Source organism: Gorilla gorilla, chromosome 19, assembly GCF_029281585.2.
Source record: "Gorilla gorilla gorilla isolate KB3781 chromosome 19, NHGRI_mGorGor1-v2.1_pri, whole genome shotgun sequence".
Classification (NCBI taxonomy): Eukaryota; Metazoa; Chordata; class Mammalia; order Primates; family Hominidae; genus Gorilla; species Gorilla gorilla.
This window is the reverse complement of record NC_073243.2, coordinates 36,611,563-36,630,270: the sequence shown is the minus strand read 5'-3', so window position 1 is coordinate 36,630,270 and position 18,708 is coordinate 36,611,563. Positions and strand designations below refer to the sequence as shown.

Below are 18,708 nucleotides of genomic sequence, written 5' to 3'. Positions count from 1 at the left end.
TTTTAGGACCAATTATCCATGGATTACACTTACTTGTATCCTCATTTCCTTAGGGATCAATTGTTTTTATACAAAGGTAGAGGTGTTGATTGAAAAGTTAGTTTTAAGTTTATATTAGTAAAAAGAAAGCCAGAGAGCCAATCAATATGGTCTAGTTCAAATGTGCCTTTATTTCAATGGCAAAAAAGCATTAATCTTATATAATTGTTGAACAGTTACATACATCTTAAGAACAGTAAACATACATCCTAAATAGCAACTCATAAAGTGTATGTTAAAATAGGCCCACCAGATTATACAAGATGAAATATAAATGTTTGTTGATAATTTGAACAAATATCCAATAAAATTTTAAGAAACCAAGGTTTTAGGGTGTTAGTTCCTCACTTTCCACACAAAACTTCCAATGCTGATCCATTATGTGGCATGGGAGAAATTCTTGATCACTGATTAATAGTATTTCATTTATTTGTAGATAACGTGGGATGCTTTGCAGTGACTCTCTGGAAGTTCCTGTTTAAAGAAGTATCAACAAATTAAAAACTGCCCTCTGAAATTTAAGATGTAAATTTTGCTATTACAAATCCTAGAATCCAGTCAAGTCTATGTGAGAGCACACATGACAGGTTTTCTGATCAGGACCTTTTCCCTCAACCTATTTTCTGTACTCAAGGCAAAGCTATGAACCAGCATTGGTTGATCTTGGGAAAGAGGGGCCTGTTTGAAGTCTAAAACATCAGCAGAAAAAGGATGGTGGAAGCTTCTGAAGGTAGTTGTACAAGCTCCTCTCTGCCTCAATTTCCAATAAACGGAGAATAAAACAGTTGTATTAAGTGAGATTTTGCATGTGAAATTCTTAGCATACCGCCGGGCACATAGCAAACAATAAATACTAGACGCTATTATTATTTAGTACTAAAAAGAGTATTAGGCTGCAAGATTTCTAGTCCTGCCTCTGCCACAAACTTGGTGTGTGATCTCAAGCAAGTCATATGACTTTTCCAGACTTCCATCTCTGAGATGTGAGAGGAGTGATGATAAAGAGGGTTCCTTTTGGCTCTGCCAGTCTATGGGGCCAATGGTCCTAAAACTGGTTTCTTCAAGCTCCCTGACAGTCTGAGAGATTTTTTTTTTTTCTCTGAGATTGGCTATATGAGCTGTACATCATTCAGCAAGTTGAATCTTATTCCACAGATAGCAACACTATGAGTGTCACCTCTGTATGGCCAACCCTTTCTTCATACTTGGCCCACATGCTTCTGGTAGAGTTGTTTTCAACCTCCTGATTTGCTTAGATCTACACCAGTGAGTGAACAGGTATAGATTCAGGGGTCAGAACATATCCCATTCAGAGAGAAGTGACATGTAATGAGTTTTGTTTTGTTTTTTTTTTTTTTTTGAGATGGAGTCTTACTGTGTCGCACAGGCTGGAGTGCAATGGCACGACCTTGGCTCAGTGCAACCTCTGCCTCTGAGGTTCAAGTGATTCTCCTGCCTCAGCCTCCCAAGTAGCTGGGATTACAGGTGCCTACCACCACACCCAGCTAATTTTTGTATCTTTAGTAGAGATGGGGTTTCGCCATGTTGGTCAGGCTGGTCTCGAACTCCTGACCTCAGGTGATCCACCCGCCTCAGCCTCCCAAAGTGCAATGAGATTTTTATTGGGTATTTTGGCAAAGAGTCACATACAGAGTCTTCTTTTTTAGACTTGAACCTGGAAGCGTGTAGCCCTGGGATGATGAGAAGAAAGGCTATTAGGATGGCGCCAAAATGAGGAAATGGAGCTGAGAAATGGAAAGCAAGAGAAACTGGTGCTCTGTCATGCTCTTTGAACCCTGAATGAAACCTGAAGGTCTGTTCCTCGTCTTTCATGTAAATGAGTCAATAAAATTCCTTTTTGAGGGGTTGAGGCCGGTCTGATGTGGGTTTTAAATCATCACTTATAATCCAAAGAATTTAAACTTTTTTACACATGGTCCATATGTAAACATAGTAATTCCCTTATTAGGAGCTTTGTTTTATAGACTTCCGGAAACAAGGTATCTCATAAAAGTTAAGGAACTTTTTTTTCTTACGAAAAACCCATAGAAATAAATCTTTACATATTAATTTAAATTCTTTTCATCAAAATTAGCCTAGTTTCATCATTTAAACACTATTATTTAACACTGGTCTTTTCCTCTATAAGATACTGTCCCCCACTTTAGTTATGATTTGAAAAACTTAATGCATCTACCATATTTTGTTTATAATTCATAATTTATTCCTCACTTTTCACTATTCAGGCATGTGCCAATACTTCTATAGGATTGATACTCAGAAGCAGAATTACTGAGTTGAGGGGTCTGTAAACATTTTACATTTTAAGAGGTTCTGCCAGAGTGCCCTCCCAAGTGCATCCTATTATACTACCACCAACAGTATTATGAGACTATGTGTGACAATACCTGTTCTTTTCTTCCACATCTTTGCCAATACTGAATATTATCAGTCTTTTTAAGTTTTGCCATTCTGATGGTAGAAAAATTTGTCTACTATTTTCATGGGCATCTTCCTGATTAGTATTTAGCATAAGCATCTTTCATATACTTAGCATCCATTAAAGTTCCTAGGACTAGGAAAGTGTCTATTAAAAATTTTGTCTGGGGCTGGGCGTGGTGGATCATGCCTGTAATCCCAGTACTTTGGGAGGCCAAGATGGGTGGGTCACCTGAGGTCAGGAGTTCAAGGCCAACCTCGGCAACATAGTGAGATCTTGTCCCTATAAAACAAAATTTGTCTGCATTGATTTGGTCAAATATTAATCAGAGCATGGAGCTAATTAGGTCAGGAATTTAATATCTGTATGTATCAAAATTCTGTTCCAAAACTGTATTCCTTAGTTCACTAGGCACCTTCAGTGGAGCGTAAATGTTTCCTTAAATCTAGTGTTCCAAGTAAAACACAGTTAAAAGCTCATGTTTTGGTAACAGCTCTGAAGTATCTATACACTTAAATATTTAATTCAGCCACTGCTTTAGAGAACCACTGCTTATAGTTCTTATTCTATGAAGACTAAAATGAAGTTTTGAGGTAACTCATTTTTGTAACTTTTCAAAATATTTAATATTTAATATTTTAATAATATTTAATATTTAATAATATTTAATATTTAAAAATATACATCATTATTTAGCAACACATTGAAATGACTGCTGGAAGTAGCTGCAATACTTCTTATTATCACTTTCCACAATGTTATATGAAACTGCCAGCAAAATCAACAAGATCATAATGCCTAATTCAAGTACAGTTTAACTGACATCTGAGAAAAGCTGTTTTTTTTTTTTTTTTTTTTTTTTTGAGGTGGAGTCTCGGTCTTGTCACCCAGCCTGGAGTACAATGGTGCAATCTCAACTCACTGTGACCTTTGTCTCCCAGGTTCAAGCAATGCTCTTGCCTCAGCCTTCTAAGTAGCTGGGATTACAGGCACCCACCACCACGCCCGGCTAATTTTTTTGTAGTTTTAGTGGAGACGGGGTTTCACCATGTTGGCCAGGCTGGTCTCGAACTCCTGACCTCAGGTGATCTGCCCACCTCGGCCTCCCAAAGTGCTCGGATTACAGGTATGAGCCACCGCGCCCGGCCGAAAAACTGTTCTTAATAAAGCATAGCAGAAATGATTAGGGATAGGGCAGGAATCTTTTGACACCATGGCACTGGCAGTTCCTAGACGTGGTGCCAAAGGTGCAGAGCAGGGAGGCCTCTAGCTAAGAGGGTACACACAAAGCCCCATCACTTTACACTTGTGCTCTCTTATAGTCTTTACTCCTTCATAGCCAGCATGACTCCAACCACATTACCCTGTTGTGAATCCACTGTGTGAATTTCCAATGTAAAGTTTCCTGCAATGTGCCAGATTACCCAATACAATTTACTTTGTCTAAATTGACATTAACTATTATTTTATAGCTTCCTAAAAAGGACTTTTGGCAGAGGCTATTAGTTACCTCTATTTTTGCCTTTTTGTTTTTCTCCTCATTAACAATCATAGGCAATGTGTCACACAGAAAAACTATATTTTTCAGACTTCTTTGCAGCTAGGTGTGGCATATGACTAAACTCTGGCTAAAGAGATAAAATCAAAGTGTTGTGTTTGACTTCAGGGGAGGCTCCTTAAGGGGACAGACAGCTAGGAAGCCCTTTTTTTTTTGCCTCCTTACTTTCCTTATTTCTAATGCCTAGAATGCAGATGTGATGGCTAGAGATTCATAGCTATTTTGGACCATGAGTTTACTTCAAGATGTAAACCAGTACAAAGGAAGATGGAGTAGAAAGACTTGGTGACTCTGTGTTGCTGCTGTGCCTCATCTGGAATGCTATGGATCCAGACTTCTAATGAACGACTAAATCTTTGTGTGTTGAAACCACTGCTATTTGGGGTTTTCTGTTGCATGCAGCCAAACCTAATCTTACATAATACAGAACTTTTGAACTCTGCAAAGACCACTAGGTCTACCTTGGGGCTTTCTCTTTGGAGGCACAGAGAGATCACAAATATTTAAGCACGTAGAGGATCATGATATGAAAAAATACAAGCTCCATAAAATATGCCAATTTTGGTATCATTTTTACTATAATAACTATATTACAAAACTTCCAATACATGAGGGCAGATGAATAGATGGCTGAAAAGATGAATACACACAGAAATATCCATACGTTAAGGTATTGGTATTAGGATGTCGGAGTGTAAGACCTGATATATAAATGCAGCCATCTTTATAACTACGGTAATTCCTATTGTTCCACAGTGATTGTTTTAGGAACTTTTCATCTCATTTGATCCTCTTGAGATGATGCAGCCACATGTTAACTTGGGAAAAGTTGGGAAAAATCAGAGCAAGGTGGACTTGTGGGCATAAAACACTAGCATTTCCCTCCAAAAGGGAAGTCTTGCTACAAAAGTTACAGGCCTAGCCAAGTGCAGTGGCTCAAGCCTATAATCCAAGCTACTTGGGAGGCTGAGATGGGAGGATCACTTGAGCCCAGGAGTTTGAGGCTGCAGTGAGCTATGATCCTGCCACTGCACTCCAGCTTGGGTGAGAAAGTAAGACTCCATCTCTTTAAAAAAAAAAAAAAGTCACAGGCCTAAATAAAAGTGCTTGTTTTAAAGGGAGGGCCAGACACACTTCAAATAAGGTGAGCTTCATCTTATTTTTAATAAGAAATCATTACTATGTTGTTTACACAGAGAAGATCACCATCCAAAGTACAGAATAGTAGGCAGTGGCTCCAGAGGCAGCAACATGCCCATCTTCTCAATTAATACACTGAAAATAAAGTGGCTTGAGCTTGGGAGGCTTGAGATGATATAACAAAATTGTTTGGAAAACAGTGCTTTCTTATGGATATTTGTTAGCTTAGTAATTTCTGGAAGTGGAGTTTTCAATTTAAAAATGCTAATGTTAAACCTTTTTTTCCTTTTGCCTTACCATTCCCATCACTGATCTTTGTCAAATGAGAAAATACCACATAATGTGAAAGCTTTCTGTAAAACTGTAAAGTGTTAGTTAATAATACTTTGTATTCTAAACTAGCTTTGCTTGGAGATAAACCTGGTCTCTCTCTCCCTTAAAAACTGCAATGAATTAACAGAATAGGGCCATTTTAGGCCCACCTCCTCTTTTTAAAATTTTTTTTTTAAAGCAGGGCTGACTTTATTACTAAAGTCAATAGGGTATCATGATTTTGATTTATATCTTTCTCAACAGGTTAGCCATGAATGGCTAGTACAGCCATAAGACTTATATAGTTTATATTCCAGCTTGTTTTAGTATTCTGCAGGTATGGCAGTCAAAATCCCATCCCCAACTCCACTCAAGTTCACTGTCAGCATACATATACTTCTCAATTTCCTATAATCATAGGACTTTAGGAAATTACAAGTGGCTGGCTCCTCAGTAGCAGAAGGCGGCACTTCCAGGGTAAACCCATGGAAATGAAGCTCTGAGAACATGCATGTCAGATCACAAAGCATAGTGTTAAGGCCACCAATAGTTTCTTACAGAACAGTTTCCTTTCCATAGTGATAAGAATGGAAGAAAAAGAAAGATCATCCTTACAACACACTTGTTCTCATCATCTTAATCTTTTCTGCTCCTTCTCCTCTACTGCACTAGGTCTCCCTAAACTCCTTCCACCATAGCATTCCCTACCCATTTCATTCCAGCCAGTGCTGTCCCATACTATGTACTTTAGCAGGATCCTGCACTTTTGGCTAACCACTACTTCCAACTTCAAATTTTCTTTGTTGCGATCCACAAGAAAATACCCTATATATGTGAGTGGAAAACCAACAAAACAAAAAACACACACATAGAGAAATCTGAGCCAACTAGGATAATCCCCAACTGAGCCAAACAGGCTAATCCCCATTTAAGTAAAATGTAAGAATACAGTACCTGGTTGACAAAATAATCTGTACACCAAACATCTGAGTTATTAGTTTACATATATAACAAACCTGCACATGTACCCCTGAACCTAAAAGATTTTTTTTAAAGTAAAGGTAAAGATACAGCAAACTGATTTCAAATTTTTGTTCTGTTTGAATTTTTAATAACATTTCTAGGTTATTTTATTATATAAGAGCATCAAAATTATTTGAATCATTTCAGGAAAATAACATTCAGCAAAGTTAGAGCTAAAGAACCTCCCTAGCTTCTTCCTTTTTAAAACTTGAACAAACCTTTGCTCCATGTCTATATATTTCTACACAAAAGCACAAATACCAGTATGTAATAATATTTTAAAAAATTGTTTGCTTTTTCTTTTCTTAAAAGTCACAACATATATGCAGTTTATTACACCTACCTTAAATAAGTAAAATGTATTATGAGTTCTATTATCAGTCTTCTGAGAAATAAATAATAACCTGTAACTACTGCAGCCAAAGACACAGTTCTAGAATGGAGATGTTCTTCTGGAAGCCCCAGTCTGTGCTCACTCCTCAGTTTATCCTGGGATGTTTCCTTCTGGTTTCAAGGATTCTATTACTGAGATTTTAGGGTTTCACTTTTGTACATGCTCCAGGTATGGCCTATAGGTATGGTTTTCCCCACCTTCTCCTTGTTCCACCTCTCCTTCCTGCCCAGGTAACCAATGATAACAATCCAGAGTTTATCTTATCCTTCTAAAATTTATTTATCTGCTTTTATAATATTGCACAATTGCCTAGCACTTTTTGATACTTTAATACAAAGCATGCGAGACAAGAAAGGGAAATAACCTAAGAAGTTAGGAAACTGAGACTTAAATTTTATCTTCTTGATTTAATAATTCAATTATAATACTCAATATACTCACTGTTACTTAATAGGAACTTAATAGGTTGTATAAAATACAGGAAGTTTAAATATAAAAGAAAAGTGAGAAAAATTTCACCACCAATCCAACCATACCCTTACTTTAGCCCTTAAAACTACTCCCACCAAGCTTTGGGCCAGTGAAGAGAGATGGGAACAGATAAAGACACCTAAAAAGACTGAAAGCTTTCCAACACTAGAGTTTTGCTTCCACTTTAGCTCTGACAGTAATGTTGAGGGGAGGAGGGTGACAGAGGAAATGAAGTATCAAGATTTAGATGTTGCATGTAAAATGTTCAATATCATTTATAGGATGTTTTACTCTGGATCCATTAGTAATTATTACTGTTCCATGGAAAGATATTTCACCAAACAGGCCCAAGAGTAGTTGATACATGAGGTTCACTTTTAAGTCTAAAATTTTTGAACTCAGTCTTCCCAGACTTGTTCTTACATATTAAGCACTCTATATCTCATTAGGGTTATGGAATGAAACATTGCTTACTCTGAATATATATATATTTATTCTAATGAGATATTTTTACTCATGACACTTTGACACCAAATGTGCGGATTTTTTTCCTCACACTAACCGCTGGTCGAACCAATCAACTGTCCTACAATTCAATTTAATTCTGACACTAATTAACTGTAGTTAACTTCAGATTCCACAGGTTTAAGGGTTCAGTCTCACACAACTGCCCTCACTTCAGACACCAGTTGCAGATATCAGTTACTGGGTTGCCCACAATTCTATCTAACTTGTCTACAAATTAGAGGGTTTCCATAGTGCCTCTACCCCACCCCAAGTTTCAATAATTGGATAGAATGACTCACAGAACTCAGGAAAGCACTTTACTTCCGGTTACTGGTTTATTATAAAAGATACAACTCAGGAACAGCCAAATGGAAGAGATGCATAGGACAAGGAGCATCCATGCGATCTCTGGGCATGCCACTCTCCCAGCACCCTGATGTGTTCACCAACCCAGAAGTTCTCTGAGCCCCGTCATTTAGTGGTTTTTAATGGAGGTTTCATTAAGTAGGCATGATTGATTAAATCATTGGTAACTGGTGATTAACTCAATCTTTAGCCCCTCTCTCCTCCTGAGAGGTTGAAGTGTGGAGCTGAAAGTTCCAAGCTTCTAATCAAGGCTTGGTCTTTCTGATGACCAGCCCTCATCCTGACGCTATCTAGGGGACAGCCAAGAGTCGTCTCATTAGAACAAAAGATGCCTATATCACTCTTATCACTTGGAAAATTCCAAGAGTTTTAGAAGCACTGTGGCAGGAATTAGCGACAAAGACCACATATCTTTCTATCATATCACAATTCTGGATCAGAAATATAATTCTAATCAAAAACAAAATGATTAACAATTATCTCCATAGGTAGTAAAAATACATATGCTCTAGTTATATCGGGAAAATATTCCATTATTGTTATTTTAATATAAAGTTCAATGCCTTTTTTAAAAATAAAAGGATCCTAAAAGCTAAATATGGTGATGGAGTATTACATAATTTGCTATTTAAAACTAAATTAATAATTTTTTGTTGTTTTTACCCAGGCTGAAATGCAATGGCGTGACCATAGCTCACTGCAACCTCAAACTCCTGGGCTCAAGCGATTCTCCTGCCTCAGCCTCCCAAGTAGCTAGGACCACAGACATGCCCCACCATGCCCAGCCAATTTTTCCATTTTTAAAATAGAGACCGGGTCTCACTTTGTTGCCCAGGCTGGTCTCAAACTCCTGGCCCCAAGCAGTCCTCCTGCCTCGGCCTCCCAAAGTACTCGGAACACAGGCATGAGTCACTGCACCTGGCCTAAATTAATAATGTGATACAGATTTACACTGATAAGATTAAAAGCCACCTGAAAAACTACTAAAATCAAGAAATAAACCTGAAGTATAATTATTTAGAAGTTTAAAACTATTTAAGCCCTCATTCTTTGGGGGGGGGGAATTAAAATCTAATAGGTGGTTTATTAACCTGAATTGGGTCTGAGGTACTTGATTTTATATGTAAAGTGTTCAGGTTTTTTTGTGTATTTGGTTGTACAAAAACAAACCCTGAAATTCTACTAAAAAGAAGTTCTTGGCTGGGCGTGGTGGCTCACGCCTGTAATCCCAGCACTTTGGGAGGCCGAGGCGGGCAGATCACGAGGTCAGGAGATCGAGACCATCCTGGCTAACACAGTGAAACCCCGTCTCTACTAAAAATACGAAAAATTAGCTGGGCGTGGTGGCAGGTGCCTGTAGTCCCAGCTACTCGGGAGGCTGAGGCAGGAGAGTGGCATGAACCCGGGAGGCGGGAGGCGGAGGTTGCAGTGAGCCGAGATAGCGCCACTGCACTCTGGCCTGGGTGAAAGAGCAAGACTCCGTCTCAAAAAAAAAAAAAAAAAAAAACAGAAGTTCTTAAATGGTCTAATGTATACAAAATAACATAGCAGAGGGCCTGCCACATGGCAGACAATCAACAAATATTTAATTTTCTTCTCTTTCCTTTCCTGTAGGTAGATATATTATCTACCTTATGAGTTAGGTTAAAAGAGTGTTAATCATGATACCAGAGTGAAAAAAATTATGATTAAAAAAATGAAAAAGAATCGAGAGTGGTAAATAAGAGCTGAAATAAACACCCTATGCACTGTTATCAGGTACCCATCTTTGGGTGTTCGAGGTTTAAAAAGCGCTTAACCACATAAAACAGAAGCACCTGTGGATGTTTGTGTTCTATTATGTATACTTCTACAGAGAAATGACAAAGCATGATAATAGAACTGAAATGAAGAAAACTCTGTCATTAAAGTCATTTATTTACAACAGATTATCAGTAGGATCGTTTTATCAAATGGACCATTTTATTAGGAACAAAAAAATAGCCTATTTTTTTCTGGAAAAGCATGTACTATTTTCAAATGAACAAATGATGCTAGCTCCCCATGAAAGAAAATATAATTAGTAAATTATTATAATGATGGCTTGGGAAATAAAAGACTTCAGGTGATACTTTTATTTTTTTGCTTAGATGAATACACTTAGCTTAATGTGTTTTGAGTATCTTGGTACTATGGTGACAGGAAACATAAATATATAAAATTGGTTTTCCTGGTAAATAATGAAACGTGATCTATCTCAACAGAATTAAAAAAGAAACAACTTTGTGAAAAATATGTCAATACGTCCATACCTAGTGATAACAAATAATGTAGAAATTTGGAAATGCTTATTTTTTTCCCTTCCAGTTTATACTGAAATATCAGTGAGGATTCCCTCAATAACACAGAAGAGGAACAATAGCCAAACAGGCAAAAAGGCGAGAGGCTTGGGAGGAAGTTTTGAAATTTCAAGGGAAAATGCCCCATAGACTCACTCCATTTTAAAACTTAAAAGGACTTATAGAGATCATGGATGGTTCACAGTTTTCATCAATATTTCATCAACAGAATTTCATTTTTAAAGGTTTGTGTTTTTATGTTTCAAGTCTTTAATTAGAAAGAACACATACCTTCAAATGTGTTAATATACCACATTTTAACACTCTGGAGTCCATTAATGCATTGACTTGAGTTATCAATTTAATTAGTTTTTGTATACAATTCAGAATAAAGCTTTTCCATCATCTCTGATTCACTGAAGAAAGTTGTAAGATGGCAAGATTAAAAATTTTTATCATTTGTCTTCATGATTCAGGATTTTCTTGATACCATGTATCCGAAATGATATGTAAACAGATTGGATATTGAGGCTTCTGCTATCTGTTCTATTGAATGTGAACAGATATCCTCTAATTCAATAAGTTTAGGAAATACTGATTAACAACTTTAAATAGAATTCTTTATGATTTCGCATAAAGAGGGAGAGGGAGAATTCGCTTTTAAATTTCTGGCTGAGAAAATGTGAAAGCCACCACTCTTTTTTTTTTTGAGACAGAGTTTTACTCTTTGCTCTTGTTGACCAGGCTGGAGTGCAGTGCGGTGGCATGATCTCAGCTTACTGCAATCTCCGCCTCTTGGATTCAAGCAATTCTCCTGTCTCAACCTGCCGGGTAGCTGGGATTACAGGCATCTGCCACCATGCCTGGCTAATTTTCTGTATTTTTAGTAGAGATGGGGTTTCATCATGTTGGCCAGGCTGGTCTTCAGCTCCTGACCGCAGGTGATCCACCCACCTTGGCCTCCCAAAGTGCTGGGATTACAAGCATGAGCCACCGCGCCCGGCCAAGGCCATCCCTCTTATATCCCACAATTAGAAACAGTAAATTCAGGTCTAGGCATGGTGGTGCATGCCTGTAATCCCAGCACTTTGTGAGGCTGAGGTGGGCAGATCACTTGAACTCAGGAGTTCGAGACCAGCCTGGGCAACATGGTGAAACTCCCTCTCTACAAAAAAAAATTAGCTGGGCATGGTGGCACATGCCTGCACTCCCAGCTACATAGGAGGCTGAGGCAGGAGGATCACTTGAGCATGGGAGGTCGAAGCTGCAATGAGCCGAGATCGTGCCACCACACTCCAGCCTGTGTGACAGAGCGAGATTCTGTCTAAAAAAAAAAAAGAAAGAAAAGAAACAGTAAGTTCAGATAAAGGAGATAGTATTAACTAACCAAAATCCCATTTACCATTTGTTAAATTCTTCACCACAAATTCCATTATAGCCTATAAGATCTAGGTATGTCCACCTCTTAAGACAATCAAAGTAAATCCAGCTTTAAAACAGCAATCTTTTAAATCACATTCATGCTTTCATTTACTTATTCATTCATTTATTTATTCAATGAGCATTTATTGGAAAGCTATGGTGTGCCAGGCATTGAAGAATATAAGAAGTAAGAGTTCATAAAAGTTCTCTGAAATCAAAGATCTTCTTAGTCTATCAGGAAATAAAGATGATGTAACCAGCAATTATTTATAATATGGAGTGATATGCATAATATTTGACCATCTATTTGATCTATTTGCACAATACGTAGAATCTAAACACTTATAAAAGTAAATGGAATTGAATATTTTCTTTTTTTTTTTTACCTTGTCCAAATTTTGTTTTCTCAAACATTGATTTGTTTGGTTCCTGTACTGGGTCATCTAAACAAGCAACTTCTGAAAGTGAAACAAAACGTTAGTAATAATTTTGCTGAATTAGGGGACTGCTCTGGTCAAATCAGGATAATGGTCACCCTACCGATGGGAAATACAAATAGCTCTTTCTTGACATTTTAGGAGAGATGATTTAAAAAATAAAATAATAAACTAAAAATATCTTCCTAGTTCCCCTTATTTCCCCAAAAACAGTATTCTAAAAAGTATGGTCATCAAAAAGCATAAGAGAACAGATTATGTTTGTGACCTGAGGTAGGCTGATGAAAGCCACACAAAATTATTATTTTTTTTTAGACTTTCTGGTCTCTACAGTGTCAGAGCCATGATTTCCATGATGATATTTTGATATGCAGAAGAGGGAGAAAGATTCTCTCCTGAGTGTTTTTCTTGTAATAGGGTTAGAGGGTTTTGCATTGTCCTAACTTGCCAGGTCTCTGGGTTTCTGTCAGGTACCACAAAACCAGCTACAGAAGAATTCTAATTAAGGAGATTCAAACAAAATTCCAACAGCAGCCTACAGAATGCCAGCAGGGCCCTGCCTATAGATTCTTAAGTCCAGACCAAGGTAGCAAGAAGCTGGTTGGCACACTGCTACCTCCATGGTTCTTAAATTAACATTAAAATTTCCTTTTCTTTTTTTTTTTTTAAGACAGAGCTTCGCTCTTGTCACCCAGGCTGGAGTCCAATGGCGCAATAACATAAAAATTTTCTGAAATATCTAATGGAAAGAAAAATCAGGATTTGTGAAAATAAATAAATAACAGGAAACTGTTTATATTACAGGCAACAGAAATAGCAGTTCAGAACCCATTTCTGACTTCATGCTCACTTAAAAGGGAGATTGTTTGCCCTCTGAGGAAGGAGATACTTATCTAGGGTTGGAAATGCCTGCCTAGAACTAGAAAATCTGAGGAACAGATGACCTTCATGATAGAAGGAAATACTTACTGCTCTGCTTCAACTCTTAGGTTAGAAACCAGAAGAAGAAAGCATTTGTTTGGTTTTCCTTCAAGTGTGTGTTTGGGGCGGGTGGTGGGGAGGAGGCAGAGAGAGAGAGAGAGAGAGAGAGAGAGAGAGAAAGGGATGGAGCAACAGGGGCGGAGAGAGAGAGAGGATAGAGTACTTTAGCAATTCCAATTCCACCCTCAGGAATCAAAGTAAAGGGGTGAATATCAAGGACTGTCAAATTATTATCTGCACAAGAAATCAAATACTATTAGTCATCCAAAGTCTATAGTCAGGCTGGCTGTGTAAGAGTCACTTTAAAAAATTCAGGTTACTGGGCCTTACCCCATGATTTGATTAGGTAGATTAGATAGGTAGTCAGCTTAGGAACCAAAGGCCATGAACTACTACAAGAACTCTTTTCAATTTCTTAAGCCCTTTAACTTCCCCACACTTATTAATGTTACCTGTTTTAATGTTACCAGTTATTAATATTACCAGTTATTAATGTTATCTGTTTCCCAAAAATGATGAAAAACACTTTTGAGGCTATCTTCAGAAAACTGTGGAGAATGCACCCTATTAATGGAGCCAGTTTTTATGACAGAGGAGGATCCTGAGAAATTAGGGTGCAAAAGTTAGGAAAGGAATGTAGTTTGAATTATTGGGGCTTGTTATAGGAAAGGAACAGTCCCAGGGAGGCCCTGGGTAGGGACTTGGTGATAGAAACTCTGTTTAATTCTTGGCCCTGGTTATCACAGTATCATCATTTTTTGTTTTGTACCTCCTCTCTTCTGTATTGTCCCCAAATGGTCAAAGACAGGGACACTAGGAAAAAAAAGAGGGAATGCTGTAGCATAGGAGGGTAATATAACTGTAGTTATGGCTATTTTTCAGAAATGTGTGCTGCCTTTTTCCAGATCATTTCAAAATCTGCTGCTCACTGGTGAAGACTACATTCTCTTTAGTTTTCTCAGGCTAAAGGCTATTCCATCTGATAAAGGGTATTAGTTTACTCTAATAAGCAAAGATTTATTTTAATGCTTATTTTTAGAAAATAAACAAAACCAAATCATGTCTTCAGAAAGAAAAACAACACTCATTTTTTCCTTTTATATGATACTTAAAAATCTATCCAAAGTAAGTACAGCATAGATTCAGAGAAAGGAATTGTGAGGGATGGGGTAATTTCTTAAATTCTCCTAGAATTAACTAAGGTTAGAAACTGAGTGCTATAAAACAAACAGAAAATAACAAGTGTTGCAGAGATGCAGAAAAACTGGAACCCTTGTACATTGCTGCTGGGAATGTAAAATGATTCAGTTGCTATGGAAAACAGATTCGCTGTGCTTCCTACATAGAATTACTATGTAATAAATATTGAGTATCCCTAGTCCAAAATGCTTGGGACCAGAAGTATTTTGGATTTTAGATTTTTTCAAATTTTGGAATATTTGCATATACATGAGATATCTTGGGGATTGGCCCAAGTCTAAACATGAAATTCATTTATGTTTCATATACACCTATACACAAATCCTGAAGGTAATTTGATCCAATCTTTTTAATAATTTTGAACATGAAACAAAGTTCTGACTGTGACTTGTCACGTGAGGTCAGGTGTGGAATTTTCCACTTGTACTAGCATGTCAGCACTGAAAAAATTTCAGATTCTGAGATTTCAGATTTTGGATTTTTGAATTAAGGATGTTCAACCTGTATAATAATTCCACTCCTAGGCACACACCTAAAAGAATTGAAACCAGGTGCTCAAACAAATATACATATGTCTATTCATAGCAGCACTATCTCTAATAGCTAAAAAGGGGAAAGCAGGCCAGGCCAGGCACGGTGGCTCACACCTGTAATCCCAGCACTTTGGGAGGCTGAGGCGGGCAGATCACCTGAGGTCAGGAGTTTGAGACCAGTCTGGCTAACGTGGTGAAACCCCGTCTCCACTAAAACTACAAAAAATTAGCCGGGCCTGGTAGTGCGCACCTGTAATCCCAGCTACTCGGGAGGCTGAGGCAGAAGAATCACTTGAACCCAGGAGGCAGAGGTTGCAGTGAGCTGAGATTGTGCCATTGCACTCCAGCTTGGGCAACAAGGGCAAAACTCTCGTCTCAAAAAAAAAAAATGGGGGGGAAGCACCCTAATGCCCATCAAAGGATGAGTGGACAAATTATGGTATATCCATATAATGGAATATTATTCAGTCACAAAAAGGAATGAAGTATGGATACATGCTATGATGTAGATGATCCTCAAAAACATTATACTAAGTGAAAGAAGTCAGACAAAAAGGGTCACATATATTGATTTCATTTATATGATATATTCAGAATAAGTAAATCCATACAGACAGATAGCAGACTGGTGGTTTCCAGAAATCGGGAGGAGCAGAGAATGGGAAACAACAGCTGAGTGGGTACAGGGTTTCTTTTTGGGGTGATGAAAGTGTTTTAGAATTATATAGAGGTGGGTGGTTGCATGACATTGTGAATTTACTAAATGCCACTGAATTGTTCACCTTGAAATAGTTAATTATAATGATTGTTAATTTCACATCAATGAGAAAAAAGACAAAATAAAATGAGTGCTTTTCCAGTAGGTTTTGGTGTTTTATCCCACAACGAAGAAATGAGTGTTGTTCTGTACATACCTGGAAGACAAGGTTGATATTGCTGAGGTACTGAGTTTGGTTCTGGAAGTATGGGTGCATCCTCAGAAACATACTTTAAAAGCTCCTTCCCAAGATACGTTACCTGCACATAATTAAGCACGAAATTTATAAATCATACATTCTGTAAGAAGGAAATACACCTATGTCCTGAACATTGTAATTTTTATAAGGTTTTGATTGTTGTATGTTGTGGATTAGCAAGCTTCAGTCCATGGCCAAATCCCACCTACAACCTTCTTTTCTGTAAATAATGTTTTATTGGAAAACAGTGATGCTCATTCATTTACTTAACATCTATGGCTGCTTTCATGCTATAACATAATTGACACAGACCACACGTCCATGAAGCCCAAAATATTTACTATGTGACCTTTTACAGAAAAAAATGTGTTGACCCTTGTTGTGTGATATTAATTCACTCACCTATTCACTTATTCAACAACTATTAATCCAGCATCTGCTACTTTATAACTTTAAAAATTTAATGTTACATTAATAAAATTAAGCTATAAAAGTAATGGTACTTTTCAAGAAATCACATATTTAACTGATTAAATTAATAACATTTCAGGTCTGGACATCCATTTTTTTTGGTGGTTTGTGAACTTAGCTATATCATTATCAGTGCAAATGGTCAGAGCTTAGAAATATCTACACACAAAAAGGCAGGGATGAGGCAGAACTGGTAAATTCTGCCAGAAATGTTCTGGGCCCAAGAGTCTTTGGGTTCTTTACTCTTAGCTTGAGGACAATCTATTAACATACCTCCAGAGGTTAGTTCACTGTGGGCAAAGCATCAAGATTCAACTTGAACATCCCTTCCTCCAGGATGCCTCCCTATAACCTCTAGTTTCAAGTAATGATCCTCCTCTAGGTTCCCAAAGCTTCTTTACTCATATTTCTGTCATGGTACTTACCTCATATAAATGAAATTATGTTTTAATACATCTGTTTCTATTAAACCATAAGCTCCTTGAGGACAGGTCTATATCATATTCATTCAAATACCCTCAGCAGTTCACAGAGTGCCTGACGATACTGGATAAAAGACTCTGAAGTCCCGGCTCTTTTTCTTTTCTTTTAATTTTTTTTTTGAGAGAGTCTCACTCTGTCACCCAGGCTGGAGCACACTGGCATGATCTTGGCTCACTGCAACCTCCACCTCCTGAGTTCAAGCAATTCTCATGCCTCAGCCTCCCATGCCTCAGCCTCCCATGCCTTAGCCTCCCTAGTAGCTGGAATTACAAGTGTGCACCATCACGCCTGGCTAATTTTTGTATTTTTAGTAGATACAGGGTTTTGCCATGTTGGTCAGGGTGGTCTCGAACTCCTGACCTCAAATGATCCACCTGCCTCGGCCTCCCAAAGTGCTGGGATTACAGGTGTGAGCCACCATGCCCAGCTGTGAAGTCCCAACTCTTAAGCAAGATTCTCAAATTCCCTAAGCCTCAATTTGTGTTTGTAAAAAAAAGTGCCTCCAGCTTATTAAATGGTTATGAAGATTAAAAGAGATAATGCATGAAAAGCATCTGGCATACTGTCTAGCACATTCCGAGTACTCAATAAATGTTAAATTGAACACAGTGAGAAAGGTCTAGGGGATCTTAAAGGTACAGATACCCTTTGGACTCAATCCTATGACCAAACAAAGCCTGGCAATGAAAATGGAACAGACCTGGCCTACTCAATGTGTCAATCCCTTCTTACTTGCCATAGAAAGTAGAGGAGAGGCCCCTGAATGCCATTTGTCAGTTCTCCTAACAACCAGTTATTGGAAACAATAGATTTTGTATGTGTTATGCCCTGACAATGTCCAACACATCTCATAAATCCATCAAAGTGCAGGCTCAGTATGTTCTCACCTATATCTCAGACTTTAAAAATATTTTTATTAGTTAGTGCTGGGCAATATAAGGTGACTTACATATTCCACTGCAGGTAATTCAGACAAAGAACAGAGTTTTAAGAATATCCACTGAGTTAAAAATCTATTTTCCATTAGGTAGGAGTGATTTATTGAACAGGTTAATGAATAGACCTCAGAATGAACAGACACTAGATCACTTCTAGAAAATGTGCATTTCATATTAATGTCATGAAAAACCTCCAGTTGGCTAAAGCATAAGGGCAGTCATTACATTTGTGTATGACTCAAACTCTGAATCCTGAACTAAATTTCTCTGGATTCAAATCTAGCTCATATGCCTACTCTGACAGAGGCATGGTAGGAAGAGCTGGAGGCTAAGTTCTTAGGCTTTTGGACAACATAGCCTCCAGTGATCTCAGCAACTTCACTGTCCAAAACCCATTTTGATGAAGGGCAGCTGATAGGATGCCAGATGAGAACATGTAAGAGAGATGGAGCTTAGTGTAAGGCATGTTCGGTGAGGATATCTGTAGGTTGTTGTGTTCTTGCTTTGCTAAAAGGTAGAACTGGAGGGGTGTTTTGTCCTAAGGCCACTGATGCTTTCCCTGAAGCTCTTACAACACTCCATTATTCCTTAGAAATTAGTCTATGCTGATTCTCCAATATCATACTAGGGAAAAAGTAGGGAGTGTAGAATGTGAGTGTGTGTGTGTGTGTGTGTGCGCGCGCACGTGTGCGCGCATGTGCATACACACACATGCATGT

At 37.9% G+C, this 18,708-nt stretch overlaps 1 protein-coding gene across 10 annotated transcripts in view; it reads right to left on the bottom strand.

Annotated features, from left to right (window-relative positions):
* Window positions 1-146: 146 nt before the first annotated feature.
* Window positions 147-18,708, bottom strand: part of ANKRD31 (ankyrin repeat domain 31) — a 184,938-nt gene continuing 166,376 nt past the window's right edge. For 5 of the 10 annotated variants that reach the window (XM_055367815.2, XM_055367812.2, XM_063700689.1 and 2 more), the window contains 3 exons: window positions 16,056-16,158; window positions 12,377-12,448; window positions 166-513 (listed from right to left, as the gene is read on the bottom strand). In XM_055367815.2, coding sequence (XP_055223790.2) covers window positions 368-513; window positions 12,377-12,448; window positions 16,056-16,158 — 321 coding nt within the window. In that variant the 3' untranslated portion in view covers window positions 166-367. Of the gene's footprint in view, window positions 514-12,376; window positions 12,449-16,055; window positions 16,159-18,708 lie in introns of all 10 variants that reach the window. The other 5 variants (XM_055367816.2, XM_055367811.2, XM_055367818.2 and 2 more) reach the window with 3 other exon arrangements.